This window comes from Juglans regia, chromosome 13 (assembly GCF_001411555.2).
Source record: "Juglans regia cultivar Chandler chromosome 13, Walnut 2.0, whole genome shotgun sequence".
In the NCBI taxonomy this organism is placed as follows: Eukaryota; Viridiplantae; Streptophyta; class Magnoliopsida; order Fagales; family Juglandaceae; genus Juglans; species Juglans regia.
The window spans coordinates 32347199-32372281 of record NC_049913.1 but is presented as its reverse complement, the minus strand read 5'-3'; the positions used below and the strand labels follow the sequence as shown (position 1 = coordinate 32372281).

The 25083-nt window shown below is 35.7% G+C and overlaps 2 protein-coding genes across 2 annotated transcripts; one reads left to right on the top strand and one right to left on the bottom strand.

The window, feature by feature from the left end:
* The first annotated feature begins 3106 nt into the window (after positions 1-3106).
* Positions 3107-6760, top strand: LOC108991297 (cytochrome P450 CYP82D47-like). Its single transcript, XM_018965476.2, has 2 exons — positions 3107-4109; positions 5916-6760. The coding sequence occupies exons 1-2, from the start codon at positions 3174-3176 to the stop codon at positions 6540-6542; spliced, it is 1563 nt and encodes a 520-aa protein (XP_018821021.1). The 5' UTR covers positions 3107-3173; the 3' UTR covers positions 6543-6760.
* A 16728-nt stretch (positions 6761-23488) lies between these two features.
* Positions 23489-24769, bottom strand: LOC108991299 (MLP-like protein 43). The gene is made up of 2 exons (XM_018965479.2): positions 24470-24769; positions 23489-23968 (listed from the first exon to the last, which is right to left on the bottom strand). The coding sequence occupies exons 1-2, from the start codon at positions 24657-24659 to the stop codon at positions 23697-23699; spliced, it is 462 nt and encodes a 153-aa protein (XP_018821024.1). The 5' UTR covers positions 24660-24769; the 3' UTR covers positions 23489-23696.
* Positions 24770-25083: the final 314 nt, after the last annotated feature.

Below are 25083 nucleotides of genomic sequence, written 5' to 3'. Positions count from 1 at the left end.
TGAAGATAAAAGATTGTATATTGGATAGAGGATGGGATATGGCTCGGTTAGAGAGGCTTCTCGGGTCTGAGGCTGCAGAGAGGGTACTAGAGGTTTTTGCAAATTGTAAAGAAGGCAGTGATTTGTTAATCTGGACTACTAGTGAAAGTGGAAAGTTTTCAACGAAATCAGCTTGGGATTGTGTTCGTATTAGAGGTCAGAATTTTGAGGGGAATAAGTGGATTTGGAATAGCATTCTTCCAAAAAAAATTTCGGTATTTATGTGGAAGGCTTGGCATGGAGCTTTAGTAGTGGATGACAAAATTCAGAGAATTGGTATTCCTTTAGTCTCGAGATGTAACTGTTGTATTCAAGGACATTATGAAGACTTAAATCATGTTTTATTTGCTGGTGAAGTGGCTGCTGAAGTCTGGAAAAAAATTGGAGTTATGCTTGGGCTACCTATTGGAAGGAACTGGTATGAAACATGTCTCAGTTGGTTTCGGAGAGCTTCTAATGCCTCTCAATCTGGTGTCATTTTGGGTGTATTACCTATAGTGATTTCGTGGAGGCTTTGGACTAGGAGATGTAAGGCCCGTATGGAAGGGAAGATTGAATCTGGTAAAGTTGTGTGGCATTCTATCAAACAGTGGGTGGGAGTTATCTGTCAAGGGTTTTCAAAGCCTAAGAAATTTAATCAGATTGACCTTTACATTCTAAATTTTTTTAATTTACAACAAGTTCCAATCAAACAACAAAAGATTGATTACATAGCTTGGTCTAAGCCGAAACATGGTCATGTGAAGCTCAACACGGATGGAAGTAGTCTTGGGAATCCAGGTGTGTCAGGGGCAGGAGGTGTGATTCGGGATATGCATGGTAATCTGTTGTTAGTATTTTCAAAGAATATTGGATTTGGTAACAGTAACTATGCAGAGTTGAGAGCTCTAGTGGAGGGTGTTAAACATTGTAAGAATTTGAATTTCACTGCAGTAGATTTTGAAATGGACTCTAAAGTGGTTCTGGCATGGTTAGATAATAAATGCTGTGGTAGCTGGTATTTGGAGGATTTTTGGGAGGATTTGCAAATTCAGATCATTAATATGGATATACAATTTATGCACATTCATAAGGAAGGAAATGGGGTTGCGGATTGGTTAGCTAAAAGGGGGGCTATCGATGGTGATGTGGTTTGGCAGAGTATGGGTGAGGTCTCTCCTCTATTACGGGGATTGATTAGAGTTGACAAATGGGGACTTCCTTCTGTTAGGCGGAAGAAATAGATGTGTCTTGTTATGCTTCTGGTTTTAGTTTCGTGCTGATGTTGTGTCGCGAATGAGTGGTTCGGGGTTCGGTTTTGGTTTTGCTGTTATAAGCAGTTTTTTAGTTTTGTTTTGCTGGTATGTGTTTGCAGTTTTAGGTGGCGTTGTTTTTTTTGGTTTTTGGTTTTTGGTTTAGATACAAGCGATGGTCTGTATCCCGAGTGTCAGTTTTGTTACCACGGTTTTCCTCCCCCATAAGTGAGGTTTATTAATAAAATTGGGACGGGGCTGCTAATGGACAGGTGGCTTCCGACTCTTCTATAAAAAAAAAAAGAATTGAGAGCCATTAACAATTAACAAGCATCCGTTAACATGGCTACCGAACCAGGATATCATGTCCTCATTGTAGTTCCACTCTTTCCTGGGAACAGAGACATGATGCTTATAAGGTTGATGTCTGGCACATAAAAAGCTTACTATAAAAATAGCAAGCACATGGGGCATAGCTGTAGAATCATTCCAAAATCAATATACGAACCTACGAAAAGAAGGCCAACATGTGCCTATCTCTATAAACCTTCAGCATTCATATTCAAGTCTTTTAATATAGAAGCATAAATAGTAGCTTATAAATCTTTCCTCAATCTTGCTGGTGGCTTCATTAAATTTTACAATGGGAGAACAAGCATTAAATGGCTTGCCTCTGTAGTTGAAAAAGAAGGCATGAATTTTATCCCTTGCCTTGAAGCCAATTTCAGCAAGAGAGACCGTTAAACTATATATGCCTGCATAGGCCTGCAACCCAGCCTGCCCAAGGCTATTTTTGGGCCGACCCGGTGTCAAGGCATTTTGAAATCGACCCGATCTGACCCAGTCCATTCGGATCGGGTTAAAAACTGTCGGTTTTTCCCATATTTATTGTTAGCAAATAAACACCCGATTAAAATTTGTGCAGCATGTTTGGTAATTCGTATGCAGTCTTTTTGTGGTACTTATGTAAAATGCTTCTAGGGCCCTTGATAACATAACAAGGCTATATACCGCATCTGACTCAAAATCTCCACCTAAAAGAAGTTATTGCCGTGTAAGTTATCTATTCTTGAACTGCATAAAGTGACTACTCGGCTGCAATTTTTACAGGAGTAGTGATACACTAACAAACCATCTACAACTTGTCTACTATTTACTTATAAAATATAATTTTTTCAAATTTTAGGTACATCAAATCAAAACTAAAAAGCAAAATCCAATTTCAAAAACATATTATTTTATTCAATAGTACTTTATGAGTAGTAAATTAATCGGTAGTTTATCATTTCTCTTTTTATAGTTCCACATTTGCATTTGAGATCTTTTCGATTGGATGCTTTTTAGTAGGGAAAAAAAAAACCCTTTATCCTTGATCAGAACTTGCATGGATCGAAGGCAGGTAGCAGCCGAAAACCCAATTCATCTGCACCCTTCTTATGTCCAAAACCGGTCTAAATAGTTGAAATTTTCACTCACTATAAAAAAAAAAAATAGATTTTTGGAATCAATTTATTATAATTAAAAAATTATTTATAATTAATTTTAATTATAAATAATTATTTTATTAAAATTAATTAATCGTAAATAAATATATATATTTTTTTTTTATAGTAAATGGAGTTGGTGAGATGGACAGGACTACTTTTCTAATGTCCAACAACGGTCTAATCATGCAAGTTTGACGAGTTTCGCAAAAGAGCAACACAAGTCACTACCATGCATGCTTACTTTCTGAGCGATCACAAAAGACAAAATATATTTATTTGGTCAACAGTCAAATATGACCAACCAAACAAAACTAAGGATAAAAGAGTAATTTTGTTCCTAGTTACAATTATAAATCTGTGTAGCTGAACAGTAAGAAACCACCAAATTTGAAGTGGAAAACTTCATCCTGACACCATGGAAATCGTTTCTCATCTACTTGCAATTGCAGGGGTTTTAGTGTTGGTATTGTTGTATAATCTGTGGAGAGTGAAAGCTGGAAGTCATAGTAAGGGCATGTTAGCCCCAGAACCATCGGGTGCATTGCCAATTATTGGCCACCTTCATCAACTTCGTTCCCAAAACACAATCGCCAGAACCTTGGCTGCCATGGCTGATAAATATGGTCCCATCTTCAAGATCCGGTTTGGCACGAAACCTACACTTGTGATTAGCAGCCATGAAGCAGTCAAGGAGTGCTTCACCACAAATGATAAGACTTTCGCTGCACGACCATTGTCTAGCCAGGGAAAATACCTTGCTTACAACTATGTAGGATTCGGGTTTTCCAATTATGGATCATATTGGAGTAAGATACGAAAGCTAGCAGTTTCTGAACTCCTCTCCAGCCGCCGGCTCGAGAAACTCAAAAACATGCGAGTCTCCGAGGTGGATACTTTGGTTAAAGATCTCTACTCTGTTTGCAGGAGCAACGAAGACAACCCAGTCAGCGTGGTGATTAGTGAATGGATCGAGGGCCTAGCCTCGAATATAATCACAAAAGTTATTGCGAGGAAGAGATATTTTGGTTATGCCAATGGTGGAAATGATGGAGAGGCAAAACGCATAGGGAAAATCATGAAAGAATTCATGTATTTAACTGGGGCTCCTGTCATGTTTGATCTAATTCCAATTCTCAAATGGATTGATTTGCGGGGCCAAGTGAAATCTATGAAGCGTGTTGCGAAGGAATTGGACTCTCTAATAGGAAGTTGGGTTGAAGAACATACCGCGAGGAGGCTCAAGACTGATGAGCAAAGCCAAGAGCCAGACTTCATCGATGCCATGCTATCAGCAATTGAGGATTCCATGTTTGGTCATAGCCGAGAAACCATTATCAAGGCAACTGTGCTGGTATGTATAATGTTACTAATTTACTCGTATGATAGAATTGACTGATTTACGTAATAAGCTAAATATGGTACAAAATAATTAAGTTATATTACCATACATACTAAAATATTATGAATATATTCTAAATATGGTAATATCCTGATATAATATTCTAACAAAATCTTTGAGTTGCACATCCGAAACTAGCTAAAGACCTTCAAATTTGAAGATAATTTCTTTTTCCTTGTACTGTATATTGATATATTGCTATTTTAAGAAACCATCGCGAGAGTTCTTCCTTCTGATTTTTAACTTTATGCCTAATTTGGATAGTAAAAGCCTCTTATTTTATCTCACATCTTCTCATCTTATCTCAATGTCCAAACGTACAACATAAAAATAAACATTTTTCAATTTCAATTTTTTAAATTTTTTATCTAATCATTACAACTTTATTAGACTTCCAAATAAAATACAAAAATAATTCAACTTTCTCAAATCCAAATATATATATATGACAAATTTATATTCTAACAATATTTTAACTTTATATTTTTTTATTCAACTTTTTTTTCTCTTGTTTTCCAAAATTTCATAAAACATCTCAACTCAAACAATTTAACTATTATTCATAAACAATTTTACTATTATTCACATATAATCCCAACTCATCTCATTATCCAAACGAGGCCTAACTAGTCACTTTAGGTATAAAAGAGAATAAGGAAAAAGAGCAATGATACATAAGCTATGCAAGTCCCTTGCATTTGTTTTGAAAAATATATGGTCCACCATTAAAAATATAATTTTTTCATATGGATCTTAAATTTATTTATTGTTAAAAATAAAAAAATTCATGAAATTTACACCTTCTATAACTGAAAATATCATTTTTTTTAAAAAAAAATAGTCAAGAATAAAAAACAAGAGTTGTCATTTTTGAAGAGCTTGTTTAATTTTCTTTGTCAATTTAGTGAAAATAGAAGTATATACCTAACAAGGGATCGAAAATATTCAGTTGCTACCGGTGATTGACATTAAACATATAATACTATAATTGAAAAAATAGCTTACATATTAAAATGAAAGATGACATTCTAAAAGACCACTTGATAATTTTTATGAAAAAAATAAATTCTAAATATTTCACTACAAAAATAATAATAGATGAACGTTACTCCATGAACCATTATCATCAAAAATCTAAAATATATATTAAGTTGTGTTTTTAGAATTTTATTTCTTTATTTATGTAGCAAATTATCGAAGTCTAATTTTATATATAGTTATGTTTTTATGATTTTTATTCTCTTTTTATTTTACATAAATGTGTGGCACGGTAAAAAGGTTGCCTCCCTAAAAAAAAAATTGCTGGTTCCGCCACTAATAGAAAAAGGAAAGGATTACGAGACTATTGTAATTTTGCTAATTAAAGGTGGTACCTGAAGATTAAGAAAACAACAGCCCAAGATCCCGGATTAAAATTAATGATCTTTTTATCAGTCCCAAGTACATCTTTAAATCATGGAAAATGCATTCATCTTGCCCCAATTCTCCTGTACTGAATACGTGTAGTATATATAACATAACTCTTGAATCATTCAATCAGATATTTCTCAGTATTGCAATTAAGTCCATTTATAAAATTGGTAATTGATATAATCGCACACTTCATTTAATCAAATAAGGTTCTATTCACTAGCTTTTTTTTTTTTTTTTTTAATGGTTATTCACTAGCTAATTGGTGTTTCTTTGACCCATTTTATAATAAATTTGTAGCTTATTTTCTTTTATTTGCCTAACTATGGCCCCATTTTCATGTTGTAGATTCTTATCTTGGCTGGTTCTGATACTATATCTCTTAACCTGACATGGCTCTTATCCTTATTATTAAACAATAAACATGCTTTGAAACGAGCCCAAGAAGAGTTGGATCTCAAAGTTGGAAGGGATAGATGGGTGGAAGATTATGATATTAAAGATCTAGTTTACCTCCAAGCCATAATCAAAGAATCCTTGCGCTTATACCCACCATCCCCTTTATCGTTTCCACACGAGTCAACAGAAGATTGTCAAGTTTGTGGCTATTACATTCCGAAGGGAACTCGCTTGTTTGTGAATGTGTGGAAGCTGCATCGTGACCCAAGGGTTTGGCAAGACCCTAATAATTTCTTGCCTGAAAGGTTTCTCTCAAGCCATGCAAGTGTGGATGCCTCAGGTCAACATTTTGAATTCCAACCATTTGGGTCTGGAAGAAGATCTTGCCCTGGAGACATGTTTGCCTTGCAAGTATCGCAATTGACACTAGCTCGTTTGCTTCAGGGATTTGAGTTTACAACTCCATTGAACAAGCCGGTGGACATGACTGAGGGCTTAGGCATCTCCTTGGCCAAGGCAACTCCCCTACAAGTTGTCATCACTCCCCGACTTTCTTCCAAACTCTATGAATGCTAGAGAGACAGTCAAACTATATATGCTTGCATGCTTAGAACAATCTGTTATCGGCAAGTCTCTGTGCACCTTGTTTGGTAATTAGTATGCAGTCCGTCTTTCTGTTGTACTTTGTTGTATGGAAAATGCTTCTAAAGCCATTGATAATATAATAAGGCTATACAGGTACTGCTAGCGACTCTCAATAAGGCTATAATAAAATGCTTCTTGAACTGCATGCATACGGTGACTCGTGACTCGTCTGCATTTTTAAAGGTTTCACATTTGCATTTGAAATCTTTTCGATTGGATGCTTTTATGTAAGAAAAAAAAAAATTAAATAAAACATCCTTATCCATTCAAATTGCACGGATTGAAGGCAGGCAGCAGACGAAAACCCAATTCATCTGCACAAACCCAACTATCTATCAAAGATGAACCTGGACAGAGTTTCAAAATCTAGACCTCTATTGAATTCCTGCTAAACTTCACCTGGCTGTGATCTGCACACGCTAGCTCTTGTCGTTCTTATTTTTATCCTTTTAACCTGCACCCTTGCGATATATCCCGTAATGTTGAACACTATCAAGGACCAGGAAATTACCATGATTTCTAAATAATAATGATCTTCAGTAATTCCTCTATCCCGTCCTGGGAATGGCATCATTATTGATAAGAGTATTTATTATTAGAACGATGAGGACCATGCCTTGCTCAATATAGACGTAATTTAAATCTATGGAGTGGCGGCTATTTGACCTTTGGATTCCATTTCGGGCCACAGGTGTCCTCCATCTGTCCAAAAACCGGTCTAAACAGTTGAAATTCACACTGGAGTTGGTGAGACGGACATGCAGGACTTCTGAACAAGTATTGACAAGTTTCACAGAAGAGCAACACATGTCACTGACTCACTACTGTTCATGCCTACTTTCTGAGTGTTTATAGTGACTTTTTCGAGCTGTTTTGGCCATACATGGAATTTGAAGATTCTCGTGAGATATGAATGTTTAGATAATTGACTTTGCTTTCCAATGCTATAAATATCACCTCAACACAATCAGGGCCGGCTCTTCAAGTCAAGTTAGGCAATTGCCTAAGGTTCTAATGGAAGAAGGCCCAACAAAAAAACTATAAATTAGAACTTTTTTAAAACAAATATATATCAAATAAAAAATTTTAATTAACTCAATGAAAATTAAAATATAAATAAGATCAAATAAATATTATATCATTATTAATTTTTAAAAATATCACAAATAATAATTATTTTATCTATTTTACTTCTAAAAATATACTTCTCTTTTGTCATTATTAGTTTAATATATAATTAATGTGAAAATTATAAATAGTAAAATTTAATTTTTGAGTGTTCATAAAAGATTTTTGTATAATCTTTTGAAAAGGCAAGGGCCCACTTTTTTTTTTAAATGTGTAAGTTGTTTATAGAACTTTATCAACAATAATGATTATAATTGTGTCTAAGAGTCTAAAGTACTTGTAAAACTAGATTTGATAAAATTCTCTCTAAATCAAAAATTTTCTAATAAAGATTAAGTCAATTATTTGTTGAAAATGTGGTATAAAATCTTAATCAATAATTTTACTTTACAAAACAATAGAAATTATTTTTCAATAAAAATATAATATAAAAATAAAATTATTTTTAGTTAATTTTACTTAAAAATAAAATAAAATAAAAATGCCTCACTCAAAATTTTAGCCTTTGGCCCAGGAACCTACTGAGCCGGCCCTAAATACAATATGAGAATCAAAAGTTATGACTGATTTATTTCGGCTAGGTCCATCTCATCAGATCTTGTGAATTCGAATCTTTGGACTTTTTGTTTCAATTGGAACCTAGATTCTGCTCAATATATTTTCATAAGAACAGGCCAACATATTATTTTTACATTAAAAAATGTAATCATAACATATTAGAACGATGATGACGACGACCATGCACTGTCTTGCATGCTCAAGAATAAGTTTGATTTTGCAACAGCATCCACATGAGGAATTGAGAAAGCAGAAGATATAGTGGCTTGTATATTGCGCTTTTGGATGTTGAACTGAGTTGAGTTGAGATGATAAAATATTGTTAGAATATTATTTTTTAATATTATTATTATTTTGAGATTTGAAAAAGTTGAATTATTTATTATATTTTATATTTAAATTTAAAAAAATTATAATAATAAATTAAGATAAATTGAAAAGAGTCGAGGAACCAAACGAATCTAAGCATTAGAAAGATTTGGAGTAGGGCAGTCTTCGCTTATCTTATAATAATGGAGTTTTAAATGTGAGAGTAGACATTGGAGGATGGCATCTGATCCTAAGGGGTGGGCCCATGTTTGAATATTATCTCTTTAGCAAGATGCTTAGAGGGGCGTTTGCAGCATAAAATAGACCTTAAGCCCGGATTTGGGCCCACTCTAAGCCCATTATAGCCGATCACTCGACTCGTCTTTTGTAAAGTGCTGCCACCCCATCTCTATTACTTTCTATTCTGATTCAACACTACATTATCATTATTCTAAAAAATAAACATTATATATCTAATAATCCAAAAATAATTGCCCAATTTTTTAATCCCACAATTTTTTTTTCCTGAAGTGGAATGTGTTTTAATTTTTAGAATGAATAATGATATATATAAACTCAAAATATATAAGCTTCTCGTAACGTATTTTATAAAATAATAGACCCTATCATAAAAAAAATGTAAAAAAAATCACTTTTTATGGTAATGCCTACGTTTTTACCAAAGCCTTGAACAATGTTTGTTTCTTTACCATGATAAAGTAAATTGTTTCATTATGGCTTGATTTGTTTCTTTAGTTGAATTGAATTGAGATAAATGTTGAAAATTGAACAAAATATTATTAGAAATAATTTTTTAATATTATTTTTGTTTTAAAATTTGAAAAATTTGAATTATTTTATTTTATTTTGTAAAAATTTTAAAAAAATATAATAATTAGATAAAATGAGATGAATTAAATTGAGATAACTTAAAAACCAAACTATTAATATAGAAGACCTTGATGCACCAACAATAGCTACTGCAGAGGCACCGTAGGCATTGTATAGTATTGTATAATCTATTTTTTGTCTCAAGTTATGTAACATAATTGATTCTTTTTTATTCTTAGAATATTGTACAGAATATTGTGTATAAATACCCTTGTCATTGTAATGAGAATTACAACTGAGAATACAAGGAATATTTCATTCTATTATGGTATCACAGAGCCCACGACTAACAGTCCTCTGATCCATGACTTCCTCTACCTCCCTTCCCTCTCCAAAGACCTCAGCCATGTCCTCCTTCTCGCATCTAGTCACCACTAAGCTCACCAACAATAACTATCCTTTATGGAATGTGCATATCTCTGCCTATCTCAGGGGTTAGCATCTCTACCAATATGTTGATGGCACACTAAAATCTCCTCCTTCCCTTCTTGAGACTCAACCTAATCCAGCTTATGCTTCCTGGAAAAGAAACGATCAATTAGTTCTCAGTATATTGTTCTCATCCCTCTCAGACTCAGTCCTTGGGCATGTTCTTTCATCCCAAACATCTTGTGAGCTTTGGAGGTCTCTCTCCTCACTGTTTGCCTCTCACTCTCAAGCCAAAATGTTTTCAAGTTAGATTCCAACTTGCTAATCTGACTAGAGGTGACCAAAGCATCACTGACTATTTTGTTAAAGTAAGATCTCCTGCTAACATTCTTGCTGCCTCTAGTACTCCCTTACGTGATCCTAATTTTGTCTCATATCTTCTCATTGGGCTTGGTCCCGCATATGATGCTTTTGTTACTTCTATAACAACATGGGTTGAACCCATTTCTTCTCATGAGCTGTTTCAGTTGCTTCTTGTCCATGAAAGCAGACTTGCTCACAGCACACAGAGTTCTATCTCCCTGCAACCATCTGTCAATTTTACACATACTAGTGTGCGAGGTCCCACTCAGTATCGTGGTGGCCGAAATGGAAGAAATGGCCGAGGTAGATCCAATTACCCAAACAGAGGAGGCCGTAGTTTTTCCCCTACTACACAACCAAATCCCCATAATTCCCAATGACCAACCTGTCAAGTATGTCAAAAAGCGGGCCACGTAGCTCTACAGTGTAGGCACCATTTTGATCATAGCTATCAATTTGGTGCGCCCACTTCCTTCTCAGCGAACTTCACCCAGCCTAGCCTCTCCCCAGATCCTACTTGGTACCCCGACTCGAGAGCAACCCATCATATAATCCACACCTTCAACAACTTGAATCTTGCCTATGAGCCTTACTGTGGTAATGAACAGATTCTAGTAGGAGATGGTTCCGGACTTTGCATTCAGAATACGGGTGAATCTTCCTTATCTTCCTCTTCTTCTCCCTCTTCTCTTCGTCTTCAAAATCTACTTCATGTTCCTAAAATTACAAAGAATCTCATCTCTGTTTCTAAATTTTGCAAGGATAACTCAAGCTTTTTCGAGTTTCATGACTCTTTCTTCTCTATGAAGGACACATCGACGGGGATGATCCTCCTCATAGGACCAATCCATAACGACCTCTATGCCTTCCCTTCGGAGTCAGATTTTTCTTCCATCATCCCGTCTCCTTCTATCAACATAGGTGAAAAAGCCTCTGTAGCTCAGTGGCACCGTAGGCTGGGCCATCCTCATCACTCGACTCTCTCACGTATCCTGCGCACCACCTGCTTGAAAGTTCTTCACAACGCCTCCAGTTTTCAGTGCATTGAGTGTCCCTTAGCCAAAAATCATCAACAACCGTTTATTTCTCATTCGGCCCATTCAAATAAACCATTAGATTTGGTCTGTGCTAATGTTTGGGGCCCAGCCCATTTTGTTTCTAGACAAGGCTTCAAGTACTATGTCTCCTTTGTGGATCAATAAACTCGGTTTACGTGGTTTTATCCCTTAAAATTGAAATCTGAGGTGCTTAATGTCTTTTCCAATTTTTTACCGTTTGTTGAGCGCCTTTTTAATACAAAACTCATCACTCTTCAAACCGATGGGCGTGGTGAATTTCAATCTCTCTCACCAATATGTCAAAAACTTGGAATTCACCATCGGTTTAAGTGTCCACATACCCACCAACAAAATGGGCTTGTGGAACGAAAACACAGACATATAGTCGAGATTGGGCTTGCCCTCTTGGCCTAAGCTTCTCTCCCTTTTTCTTATTGGACCAATGCTTTTGACACGGCTATTTATCTTATTAATCTCTTACCTTCTCCAACAATTGATAATAAAACTTCATTCTTCAAAGTCTACAATCATGATCCGGATTATCAATTTTTAAAAGTCTTTGGGTGTGAGTGCTTTCCTAACTTACACCCTTACAATCAACATAAATTAAATTTTCGCTCCACCTCATGTCTCTTTCTTGGGTACAGCTTGATTCACAAGAGGTACAAATGCTTAGACTTAAAAAAAAATCGGCTATACTTCTCCCGAGACGTCATATTTCATGAAAATAAATTTCCTTATTCAACCCATCGGCCCACTTCATCATCTAACTCCCACTTCTCCTCTCCCTCATACGTTAGCTTACCCATTCTAAATCCACAGCCCCCAATCTTAGGCCCAGGTCCAAACTTCATTTTGTCTACTTCTCAGAACTCACCAACTCCAAATTTCCCAATTTCCTCTTCGTCCTGATCTAAAATCCCTAGTTCCTCATCCCGTAACTCCTCTGATCTTCCTCTCCTCATACCACCTTGATCACCTATCATCACACGAGCACAGAAAAATTCCTCTCAACCCTGTATTCGACTGGATGGAACTGTTCCTTATCCCTCTAGGCACTGTCTTGCTACCACAGTCATTCCCGAAACACCCAATAGCTATGCCATTGCATCCAAACACCCTGAATGGCTTGAAGTCATGAATCAGGAGTACCAAGCCCTCCTACAAAACAAAACCTGGACCCTTGTTCCACCTAACCCATCCTTTAATGTCCTTGGTTGTAGATGGATTTATCGCACCAAACTACATGCAAATGGGTCTCTTGAACGGAGGAAGGCACGACTTGTAGCTAAAGGCTACCATCAACAACCTGGACTTGATTTCAACGAGACATTCAGTCCCGTAGTCAAGGCACCTACTATTCGGTTGATCCTCTCAATTGCTATTGCTCGTGGATGGGCTTTGAGACAAATTGATATACAGAATGCGTTCCTGCATGGAACACTCACAAATCAGGTATATATGCATCAGCCTCAAGGATTTATTGATTTTCAATATCCTCAATATGTTTGTAAATTGGAAAAAGCAATTTATGGTTTAAAACAAGCTCCACGGGCATTGTTTGCCCAATTAAGCTCATGGTTACTTGATTATGGCTTTCAGGCATCTCAAGCTGATGCATCGCTCTTTGTGCTGAGTCAAGGTGATTTGCGTATATATGTTCTGGTTTACGTTGATGATTTTATAATCACTGCGTCTAGAGCCTCTACCATTGATTCCTTTATTTCTGACTTGAGCTTGGCATTCCTAGTTAAAGACTTAGGTGCTCTAACCTACTTTCTTGGTCTAGAAATAACTCATTTGAACACTGACTTATTACTCTCTCAAAGAAAATACATTAAGGATCTCCTCACTCGGAGTAAAATGTTACATGCAAAGCCCGTTACCTCACCCATGGCAGTAAACCTTAAGTTGTCAAAATTCGACTCACCTAGTTTTGATGATGCTACTCTGTTTAGAAGCATTGTTGGAGGGTTACAATACTTGTCCCTCACCAAACCCGATATATCTTATGCGGTCAATAAAGTGTGTCAATTCATGCACAGACCAAAAATACCACATTGGGTTGCAGTAAAACGCATACTACGTTACTTCAAAGCAACGATCAACCAGGGTCTGTTTTTTCCTCTCAATCTTCTTTTAAATTACAAGATGCACTGTTGAAGACCTCGATGCACGAACAACAGCTACTACAGAGGCACCATAGGCATTGTATAGTATTGTATAATCTATTTTTTGTCTCAAGTTATGTAATATAATTGATTCTTTTTTATTCTTAGAATATTGTACAGAATATTGTGTATAAATACCCTTGTCATTGTAATGAGAATTACAACTGAGAATACAAAGAATATTTCATTCTATTACAAGCCACGCCAAGTAAACTATTGGAACTAAAGATTAGGTGACGTGTGCTAATTTAACAAATTAAGATGGTTATTGTGGAGGAGGTTCATCTAAGTCGGACACTTTTGACTCTTTGTGGTACACTCAAGTCTTGCTCAAGATATGAGCTACAGTAAAATAAGGGGACTATACATTTAGATAGGGGTGATAAACGGTCCGGTCGGACCGACCGTTTCGGTCTGGACCAGACCGGACCGAGACTTAGACCGGTCTAGTCCGGTCTAAATTTTAGAGGATCGAAAAATTTCAGTCTGGTCCACGGTCTAGGGTTTTTCCGGACCGGACCGAATGAAAAAAAAAATTTATATATTTTTTATATATAATAATTATACAATTAACAATATAGATTTTTAAATATATTATTAATACTTGTTAATATTCTATAAATTAACAATATTTTATATATATCTTCATCTAACCTATCACTAGTAACAATATAAAATTTTAAATATGTTATTAACACTTGTTAATATTCTATGAATTAACTAATATATAATATCAATTAGTTAATTATATAGTAATTATATAAATTAATAATATAATTTTCATCCAATTTATTATCATTAACCATATAAAATATATTTTTATTGAGTTTGTTAAATAATCCATATTAATAAGACACTTAATTTAATTTAGTATGTTAAATAATTTTTTTATTAATTATTTAAAAAAAATATATGTTGGACCGACTGGACCGGACCGGACCAATAGCTATTGGTTCGGTCTGGTCCCTTTGGGTGTTCGGACTGGTCCGGTCTGGAAAAATGATAGGTCCATCGCCAAACCGGACCAGACCATTTGCAGTTCTACATTTAGATATTGAGCTGAATTGAATTTTTTATGAATAATAATGAGTTGAGTAGTAGAATGAGTTATGTGAAACCCATCTAAATTATGTTTAAAATGTGTTTAGATATTAAGATGAGTTTAATACTTTTTATGGAAAATTGAAAAAGGTTGTGGATCTCACATATAAAGATATTTTAAGTTGGAAAAGGTTGTGGGTTCCAAGTATAAGAAGGTTTTGAGTTGAGATGAGTTTATTAATTTGAGAGTTTGGTATTTAGATGTTAGACTCAACTTAAAATTAGACTGAACTCAATTGAATTTAATAATCAAACGCAATCTTACTGTTCACAAACCAAGGATTATTTTAGTCCAACTGTTCTGCTCTTTCCTTCCGTCAGACGAGATCAGTACGTTGTTTAAAAGTAATATCTATATATTACTATGTTGTACTGCTTATATTAGATTATGATGGACACAAACAGTATGTTACATTCCTAATTAATAAACTTGAGTATGCACATGAAATTATTAATTAATATATGAAGTGTATTTATAAAATATAAAAAAAATATATTTATAAAATATTTATAAAATACATTATATCATATGAAAAATTCTTATGGCAATCTACGGAGCGTTTCCAATACTAACAAAACCTTCCTTTCTCAGTGAAATCCAAATGTAGCTGCCTTCCTTCCTCAGTGAAATCCAGAGCAGAGCAAAGGAATTTGCTGTCAACTTGTGCTATGCGACTTTATGACTGTTGTCTTTTCTGGATCCTATTGCTACTATGCCACTTTATGTCGACTATTTTTAACTTGTTAAATGTATTTGTTTCCAATTATTTAGTAGGGAAGGTTGTTGTACTTCTTTTCAGTAACACTACAGAAGCCGTTTCTTGGAACAGATAATCTACTCAACCTCCGGTTTCTAACTGCACGCTACACTCTTGACGTGGCCAAACTCGATTCTTCCCCACGTCACGGTTTATTCTCCCTTTCTCCCTCAGACATCTCACTTGACCTATCTCCCTCAGTCCTCTCACCCTCGTTCTCCTCCAGACATCTCATCATCGTTCTCCCTCAGACCTCTCAACTCTCCATCTTCTCCCTATCCTCCCTCAGACTCTTCTCTCTCACGCCTTTTCTTTCTCACCACAAAGCCCTCACCGAACCCTAGAAAAATTCCTGCTCTCACTCGACGCAGCATTCAGCCCCGAGCTGCTCTCAACTCTCCCTCTCCTGCCTCAGACTCTTCTCTCTCATGCCTTTTCTTTCTCACCTCGACGCAACATTCAGCCCCGAGCCGAAGATACCTTGGTGACTACCTTGGTGCAATTCTTGGTACAGGGATTGCCAGGGAGAAGCTCGGAGATATTATCTTGCAGGTATCATCTGGATTTTCCTTTATAGCTTAAAGGGATCCAATCTGTAATGCCCCGGTCCCACACAGGTCGGAGAGTTACTTCCTAACACTTAAACTCACATTTCAACAATATAAAAATAGACTCCAAATTCCCAATATCATATAGAAAAATTTGATTCAATCTAATTTCCTCAATATAACCAATTTTTCAAAATGCCAAGTCATCAAAACATAATAAAATTTCTTAATAAAAATCGACAATACTCATAAAAACTTCCTATGCTTAAACCACTATACTTAAATCATCTCACCCAATGCCTCATAATCTTGATCCTCAGCTGAACCATCAATGTCATCTGAAATATTATGAAGATTAAGGGGTGAGTTATCAACAACTCAGCAAGCAGAGAGCATATACTAACATGTAAACATGAGCATTTATAACATTTGATAAGCAGAACAAAACCTTTACTTTTAGAATGCAGAAACAACATAAATTATTTTTAGAACGCATAAACCAAACTTGGTACAAAATATCAGAGCGAAATTTTCAGAAAAACAACCTTGTTCCCAAAAAGAAAATCCATTGGCATATCCAAACTGAAAACATTATAGTCATATCATCTCATAGCATCACATCGGGACAAATACAATGTTTAACTCCCGTGGTAGGGCTATAAACCACCATTATACCCGTGGCTGGGCCGTATACCATGTTTTACCCCCGTGGTAGGGTTATAAACCACCATTATACCCGTGGCTGGGCCGTATACCATGTTTCACCCCCGTGGTAGGGTTATAAACCACCATTATACATGTGGCTGGGCCTTAACAGAAACAGAACAGAACATCATCGAAAACAGATCACATTCAGATACAGATTCAGAACTTCATGCCAAGGTTTTTCAGATGACACATCATATCAAAACAAAATACTGAATAACTTCAGATCATTTCACGTGTTCGAAATAAACAGACACCAAAACATCTTCATTTATTCAAAGCAAAAGCTTTTAGACTTCCATATTCATTCTTTTTGTATAGTTCAGAAACAGAATGCACAAAACTAACTCATGTCAACACCAGTCATGACAGAAAATACTTTCTCTTATAGAATTTATGCATATGCAGAACAAACATCTTAGGTCGTTTTTAGATTTCTTTTCAAAAATAAACATGAATATTTTCAAAGTCAATCTCATTTCATTTCTTTTAAGCAAAACTAGTATATGAACCCCGCTTATTTGGATTTCTTAGCTTTTCAGGAATTTCCTCAAAATGCCGAACAATTATTAATCGTCACCTATAAAATAATCACGCAATTCTCGTAAATTTCCAATTAATCACACATTTCGATATTTAATCCTAAGCTTCTAAAATAACCTGTTTTAATCCTTCAATACATAAAAAATCCTCATAACCTAAAATTACCATCATTTTCTAAGATCATCAATATCCACTTACTCGAATTCGTACTGAAGAATAAAATTTATCTAATAAGTGTTATGATAATTATAGAACTCAATAAAAATTAATATTCAAAATATCTAAAAATACCAATAATATTTTATAAATAAAAAGAATACATTGGTTACTAAAATTTCCATAAAGTAAGTCATGAAAAATTCATCTCTTAAGAAAAAATAGGTTTACTTCCTTTAACTAACAATATTATCAAAACACAATATAATATTTATTGAAACTTAAAGCAAAATTCCCATTTAAATAAACCCAAAAAAAAAATAAAGACTTCTCACCCGAAAAACATTAGGTTAAAACTGAGAACCTTCCATATATATACATATATAAATATATATATATATATATACACCTAAAGAAGAAAAACTAGTGATGAACATACACATATGAATTAAAGAAAAACAGCGGTGGCAGGGACTCACCGAGAAGGAAAGGAACGTGCGACAACACTCAGAGTTAGCTGAGGTCGGCGGTGGTGGGTGCGGCGCTTGAGCAGTTGAAAAAATGATAGAGAGGGAGAGAGAGATGAACGAGAGAAACACACAGTGAGAGAGTGAAGGGGAGACATAGAGAAACTGAGAGAAAAGAGGAAAACAAAAATAAAAGAAACGGCGTGTGCTTACTGGGGCTTGAGGCGGCTTGCGGCGGACTAGGGTGACGGGAAGTCCTCGTTGGCAATTTCTGTATACACTTGCCGTGGTTGATGGCAGCGAGAAAGTGCTGGGGATAGCTGCAAGTGGTGGCTCTGTTTCGGGAAGCAAAAACAAAGGTCCTTCGGCTTTGGTAAGGCTGCGCTTCTGTATTGAATGGCTGAGGGATATGGGTCAATGGACGGAACTGGCGGCTTGTGCTGGCCTGGCCGAGGAAGGGGCGTCGCAGTGGTTGGTGGTACTGCACGGCTGGGCTGCTTCAAACGGCGACAAGCAGAGAAGAAACCTGCTATGTTTTCGGGGACTAAAATAGAGGCTTCTTCGGTGTTTGTTTGACCGAGGAGGAGACAGGGTGGCTGGGCAGTGGGAGTTGTACCACGGTGGTTGAGAAGGGGCCAACGGCGAAGTGGAGCTGCGATCCGAGGAGATATTGTGCATGCACGGGTTGCGTCGATACTAAATGGGGAGGCGGCTTGAGTTCTGGATGGTGTAGTGGGACTCTAGTCTAGGTTAGAGATCACTTCCATCATCGACGTACGAGTTATGTCTATATATGTGTGCGGTTGCCGTAAATGGAAACGTGTGTGAACTGAAGCTAACGTGTGAAAACGTGGGTGATTGGAAACACAAAAAAATACAAAAAATAAATACAAAACCCTAAAGCTGGGGAGAAGAGAAGCGTACATGCGTGGGAGTGCTAGAGTTGTGCGTGTGAAGAACATATTCATAAACCGAAAGTTTTTCCAAAGTTAAAAAATAAACGGCCAAAATCTCCAAATAAAAAGAAAAAAAATCACTACTCAAGTTCGTAATATAAAAACCTAAAATATCAAGCTAAAAAAAAATAATAAATAAATAAATATAATCCATAGTCCAACTATAAAAAAAAAAAAAAAAATTGGGTCCGGGTGTTACACAATCACTTTGATAAGTATGCAAGTTCGTAAGATTAGAATTAACAAAATGATGGTGCTGAACACATCCTTGTTTGAATCATGATACTTGTATTGTTTCTGGATATATGTAGGGTTTAATGGGCTGTCAGTTTGACTGCAGTACTCACTATAAAGCTCTTACTTTTGGGACTCCATTTTGTTGATCGATCATGTTCCTATTTCCAAATTAGAAAGTACAACCATCTCTGATATTCAGACCCTATTTCGGTTTGGGAAAAAGAAAAATACATATAATCTTTTATTTGACCGCTGGCCATTTCTAAAGGGCATCATTGAGCAGAGCCTGGTTATCTTTTGTTTTTCCTTGTTAAATATTCACTGCCCAGGGAGAGAAGGGAGCTCAAATACTCATCGTCCGAGAACTCTCTGACTTCTGTTATATCCTCATTAGACAAGGGTATAGTTGAGTGGATTTTGAGTTTCTTTTTTATTGTTAAAATTTGCACTGCCCATGAAGAGAAGGGAGCTCAAATCCTCATTGTCCCTGAACTTGTTGATTTTGTTATATCCTCATTAGACAAGGTACTCTTTATCTCTGTTGCGTTTCTGCTGATACTTCTCCATTTCAATAGAGTTCCAATATGATAATTATCCTTTATTTTAGGTTTTATTATAATATGAATCAATAAACTAATCACTTGATCTTTAAATTCCTGTGATCAGATTAGATAAATTGGTTCTATAATTGATTTCACATATCATGAATTAATAAGCTGTCCCCCGACTATGGTTTTTATGGCAACAAATTCAACTGCGCACAGCATACTGCAATATGTTATTTTTATTGTAGTAAAAAGTTCTAGAATGAGAAGAAGTTGTGCCGTACATTTATATTGCGACAGTCAAAAGATTGGGACAGGATGGGATATATTGGCCACGGGTCCCTAATAGGAGCAATACAGTCCTTAGTTGCAAACTAGTTGTGGTTGTGATGCCTTTTCTTCTTGCAGATTGGTAATGTTTCAGTCTCTTGCACGAAGATACCTTTAATATCTCTTGATTATGAACCACCAAGGTTGCAAATAATCACCTTGCAAATCATTCTTGTTTCAGTCTATAAATGCTTCTCCTCTTGCATAGGCTTAAACTGAGTTTGTTCTCTTGGCAGGACTCAGTCATTTAAAACTGTAGAAGCATCACTACGGGTCGATGTTCTAGGCAGTGCTGGATTTAAGATTTCGCGATCAAAACTTGTTGACTCAATCAGGTAAAACCTTGTATGTTAATGTGAAATCTGTCACTTGAATATATTATTATCTCTATGCTTTGACATAGACACGGTATATTAGATTTTATAGGATTCTTATGTGGTTGGTTGCACTGTGTGGCTGTGATGTTCCTGGATTCCAGAAGGCGTGTATTCTTAACCTGATATAGACCACAAAGCCTTATTTTTACTAGTTGGGTTGCCTCCTTGAAATTGCTAGCCTTATGTGATAATAGAAGTTTAAGAATTTGAAGTTATCTATCTATGCAGTGAAGGGGAGGTGCGTGTCAATTGGAGCCCTGTTCCTAAAAACAACATTCTCAGGACTGGTGATGTCGTCTCGGTTAGTGGAAGAGGAAGATTAAAGGTGAGTTGTTAAATTCGACTGAAACCGCTACTCGATAGAATGGCTTTCATGAAGTATTTAGCCAGGCATTTCTGATGTTCGGATCTACTCTGGAAAGGTAGGAGATATAAAGACCACGCGCAAAGGAAAATTTGAAGTAGAGCTCATTCGATATCTATAAGACTTGGCAAGAAGTAAACTCTCTGAATCATTTTCATGGAATTCATTGTTCTCTTACAAGTGACATGTTGTCCTTCCTTGGACTCGGGGCTTTCGATCTCTATGCCGCGAAGTGGTTTCCCTGTGAGAGCAGGAGCTGTATCAACTGCGAACATTATTAGCAAAAGCTTCAATGTGAACATTTGGTGGGTGAGGGCTGGAGATGATGATCAACATATTGCAATTGTAGTGTTGTCTACCATAATAATATTAATTTAAAAAAAAAAAAAAAGTCCTTGCCTATTAAAGGCCTTAAATTCTTTGAAGTAAAAATTACATCAATTTGTGAAAGTATATTTTGGTGAGACTTTTTTGAGAAGTAAATATTTCTCTAAAATTAGTTCTTGGTAGACTGTGGGTCAACATCTGTTCTGACAATACATGATTGGTCCACGATCGGTCTGTACGGGCCTCTATTTTTAGGTTGGTCTCATTTCAGGTTTTACATGGACCCAGCTGGCCCTGATCTGCTTTTTGGGCTAGGTTTGCTCAGTGGGTTTTGGCACCCCCAACTCAATCCCTTCGATTTTATCCCGTTGCTACTAGTTTTTGAAACTTGTTTCGAAATTTTTTGCGGTTGAAAGGCATAAAATCGCTGTAAATATATGATTTCGTAGCCCACCGTGTTTAAATTGTAAAAAGGCCGCGACGATTTTATTTTAGCTGCACCAATTGCGGTGCAGCGAATTTAAAATCGCTGCAAAAAAATATTTGCTCTTTTAGTGATTTCATCAGATCTTGCGAATTCGAATCTTTGGACTTTTTGTTCCAATTGCGACCTGGATTCTACTCAATATATTTTCATAAGAACATGCCAACATATTATTTTTACATTAAAAAAATATAATCATAACATATTAGAACGATGATGACCACAACCATGCACTGTCTTGCATGCTCAAGAAAAAGTTTGATTGTCTTTTCTATTTTTTCCTTTTCCAAGACTCCTGGTTAATTGCACATAAAGCAAATGCATCCAGCTCGATCTGAGGAGTCTAACTTGGTTAAGAGTTGAGGTATATTTACCAGCAATGTATATTAATTGCAGATGAAGGCAAAAAGTGACAATCAAAACGAATTTAGCATAATTGAGAGGTTGCCATAAGCACTTCAAACAACTTGGCATATTTTATGACTTACCATGAACACTTCAAACAATTTACCATAATTTATGAGTTGCCATGACTTCCGCAAGATAAACGTTTGCCACGTTAAATCGCATAGTATTATGGAATATGTTTTTAATTATTTATTATTATTATTTACTTAATGGTTAAGGAAATAACTATTAATAAAATTGTATATTTTCTTAATATTTTTTAAAAATGTTTAAAAATGATAAAAAAAAAATGTGAAGAAAATTTTTTTTAAAAAAAAAAAAAAAAGAAGGTAAATTTATTCTAAGCGGCAAGCTAGCGGTCAATGCAAGGCGGCAGCCTTGCACTACTCTATATCTATATCTCATAATTGGAGGCTGCTAGCTCTCTTTTCTGTTATCTTTTCCTCTATTCTTTGTCTGGTTCAATTCCCTAACATGTACCTCCTTTCACTACTTCTCCCTAACGAGCCACTGCCGCCTATACATGACATTTCAATTATCTGCCATGCCCAAGTTTTGATTCTTTCTTCTTTACGACAATAATCGATGCCTTAATTTCCTAACTCGTAATTAGGCTTTAGCATTTTCCTTTTTGTACATTTTATATTTTGGGCACGTTTAATTTGAGTAATGAGAAGAGATAAGATGAGAATTCTGTAAATACAATTGAAATAGTGTGGGAATACACTACAAGGTTCAACACTTTTACCAACGATTATGTATCGCTGGCTATACCCACAAAATCGCTGGCATACATCTAGCCCAGCGATTTTTAAGTCGCTGGAAGATCGCCGGTATTAACGCTCCACTAATTTAGATCTAGTCCAACGGAACCCAAAACTCGCCGCCATATATTTTTTTCCCGGCGAATATTTATTCGCCGCTTATCTTGTACTTAATCGCTGAAAATTCAATATAGGATTCAGTTGTTAAACGCTAGGAAAGATTAGTGGCAGCGATTAATTTTTGAGGCTAAAAGTGAAAATATCGCTGCCAAATATATCTGCCAGCGACTCAACAAAATTGCCGTAATATCAAAATCACCGTATGTAGGTGCATTTGGTAGCGATTAATTATCGCCGGGCTTTATTAATACCCCCAATTTTTTTATCGCCGCAATTGGAGTTCTACTTTTTACCAGCGAACATTAGATCGCTGCCAAATACTATTTTGCGGCAAGTTTTTACTCGCTGCTAATTGACTTTTCAATTCGATAAGTATTTAGCGGCGATATTTACATCGCCGCTATTTACTTATAGACAACGAGTTTTAGTATTGCCGTAATTTACGTTCTGCTATTTAAATTTATGTGCGGTGAATTTTTAATCGCTGGTATTGAGGTTTTAGTAGCGATTTGTACATCGTTGGTTTAGGACAATTAAAATGGTTTGAGTTTAAGATATTTTATTGGATTTTGAAAAAAACTGAAAGAAAAATCTAAACAAGGCTATACCACACACTACAACAAAAACCATCATCTTTTGGGACCAAAACTTTCGTCCCTAATTTGTTCCAATAGATCATGAAAGACAATATGGGATGAGAAAAAAAAATCATCCAAAAAAATATTTTATGGGATGAAATTTTCCCGAAACATTAGAATATATAAAACACAGGATTAATCATTCCTAAAAAATTACAATAATCTTAATCTGAGGCAAAATACGTACAAGAAATAAACTAGCTAATAGTCAATAATCCCCAGCTATAATATTACATGATATAGCTGAGAGCATTATTTTATTCCATAAAATGATCAGTACTACATACCAGAAGCATATATAACAAAATCATTAGCATCATGACAACATGACCAACACCGGTACTGCATGCATGCATGGTCTTATTGAAATTCGATCTATAATATTCATAATATTTTTATATGTAGAGGTCTTAGTGGCCGATAAGATTAGCATCCATCTCTTTGGTAAGTTCAGCTGCAAAGTTAAGCATTTCTTTTGGATCTGGAACGTCCTCCTTCAGTTTCTCATATTCAAGTGTCCAGCGGACCAAACATCCGCCCTTATCCTTTGGAGTGGCTTGAATAATGAACTTGAAACCTTTGAACGCCTCCATCAGTAATCCTCCTATTACTTTGAAAGTGACTGACAATTTTTCATCATCTTTGTGCTCATATATCTCCTTTGAAATTACAGTTTTCCCCTCTGTGGAGCCACACCCAACAAAAATAAAAGTAACAGAAATTAACCTGATGAGATATATAATTAAACATGAAACCAAACAATCATATCGCATGAGGATATTTATTTATTTTTTTAAATTACAATTGGCAAATAGTTTATACTTCATAAAATAAAAATAAAAACTCACAAATTATAAACAAATAAGAAAAGATTAATGTTACATATAGTCATGAAGTGTGCAAGTGCCGTACAATCACTTTTAAAAATATAATTACAATAAACCACATCATCAATGGGTAATCGCAATATAAAAAAAAAAAAATCAATTTGCCATATATTTTGTTTAAACCACGTTAGTGGGTAATCTTGTATAAAATTTATAGGTAGATCTATCATTAATTCTCGTTGAAAAATGCGGGGGACCAAGCATGCATGCACTAGAGATAAATATATAATAACATATATGTTCGATAATTTAATATATGAATGTAAGGATCAAATAATTAATGTGGCGCCCCTTACCCCAGAGGAGATACCAGTCCATAACAGAACCCACATCTCTCCATCCACCTTCAACTAAATCAACCCTCGGAATATAGTGAGGGCAAAGTTTTGGTGAGTCATATAATCTTTCGGTGTGAACCTCGTAAAATGCACGAGCAGATGCCTTGATCTCTACTTCAATATCTACCTTCCCAACCAGCTGAGACATGATCTCTCCTTAATTTCAAGTTTGGTATTCTAGATTTTGAAGGAAAGCAGCAGCGCTAATTTGGGGAAGAGAATAGGAGTCTAGGTTGCTACATATTGCTAGCAGCTTCGGCCTTCACGTATTTATAGAGAAAAAAGGCTAGGCCGGGGTTATGATCTCCTCACGATAAGTTTTGGCCAGATTTTCTGTGACACATTGTTTGAACGGTGTAGCTAGTCCTACAATGAAACCACAGTGATCTTACACGTTAATTCCTTTGAAACATAGCCGACGTCGATCTTTGACTGTTATTTTGGTAATTATGCTTGAACAATCAAGGCAAGGGCACAATTTCTTGTACTTCTAGTCCTGGATACATTTGAAAGAACCAGGTACATGCATTCATGAGATGATGTCTTGTACCAGATTCGAACAACCTGTCTAT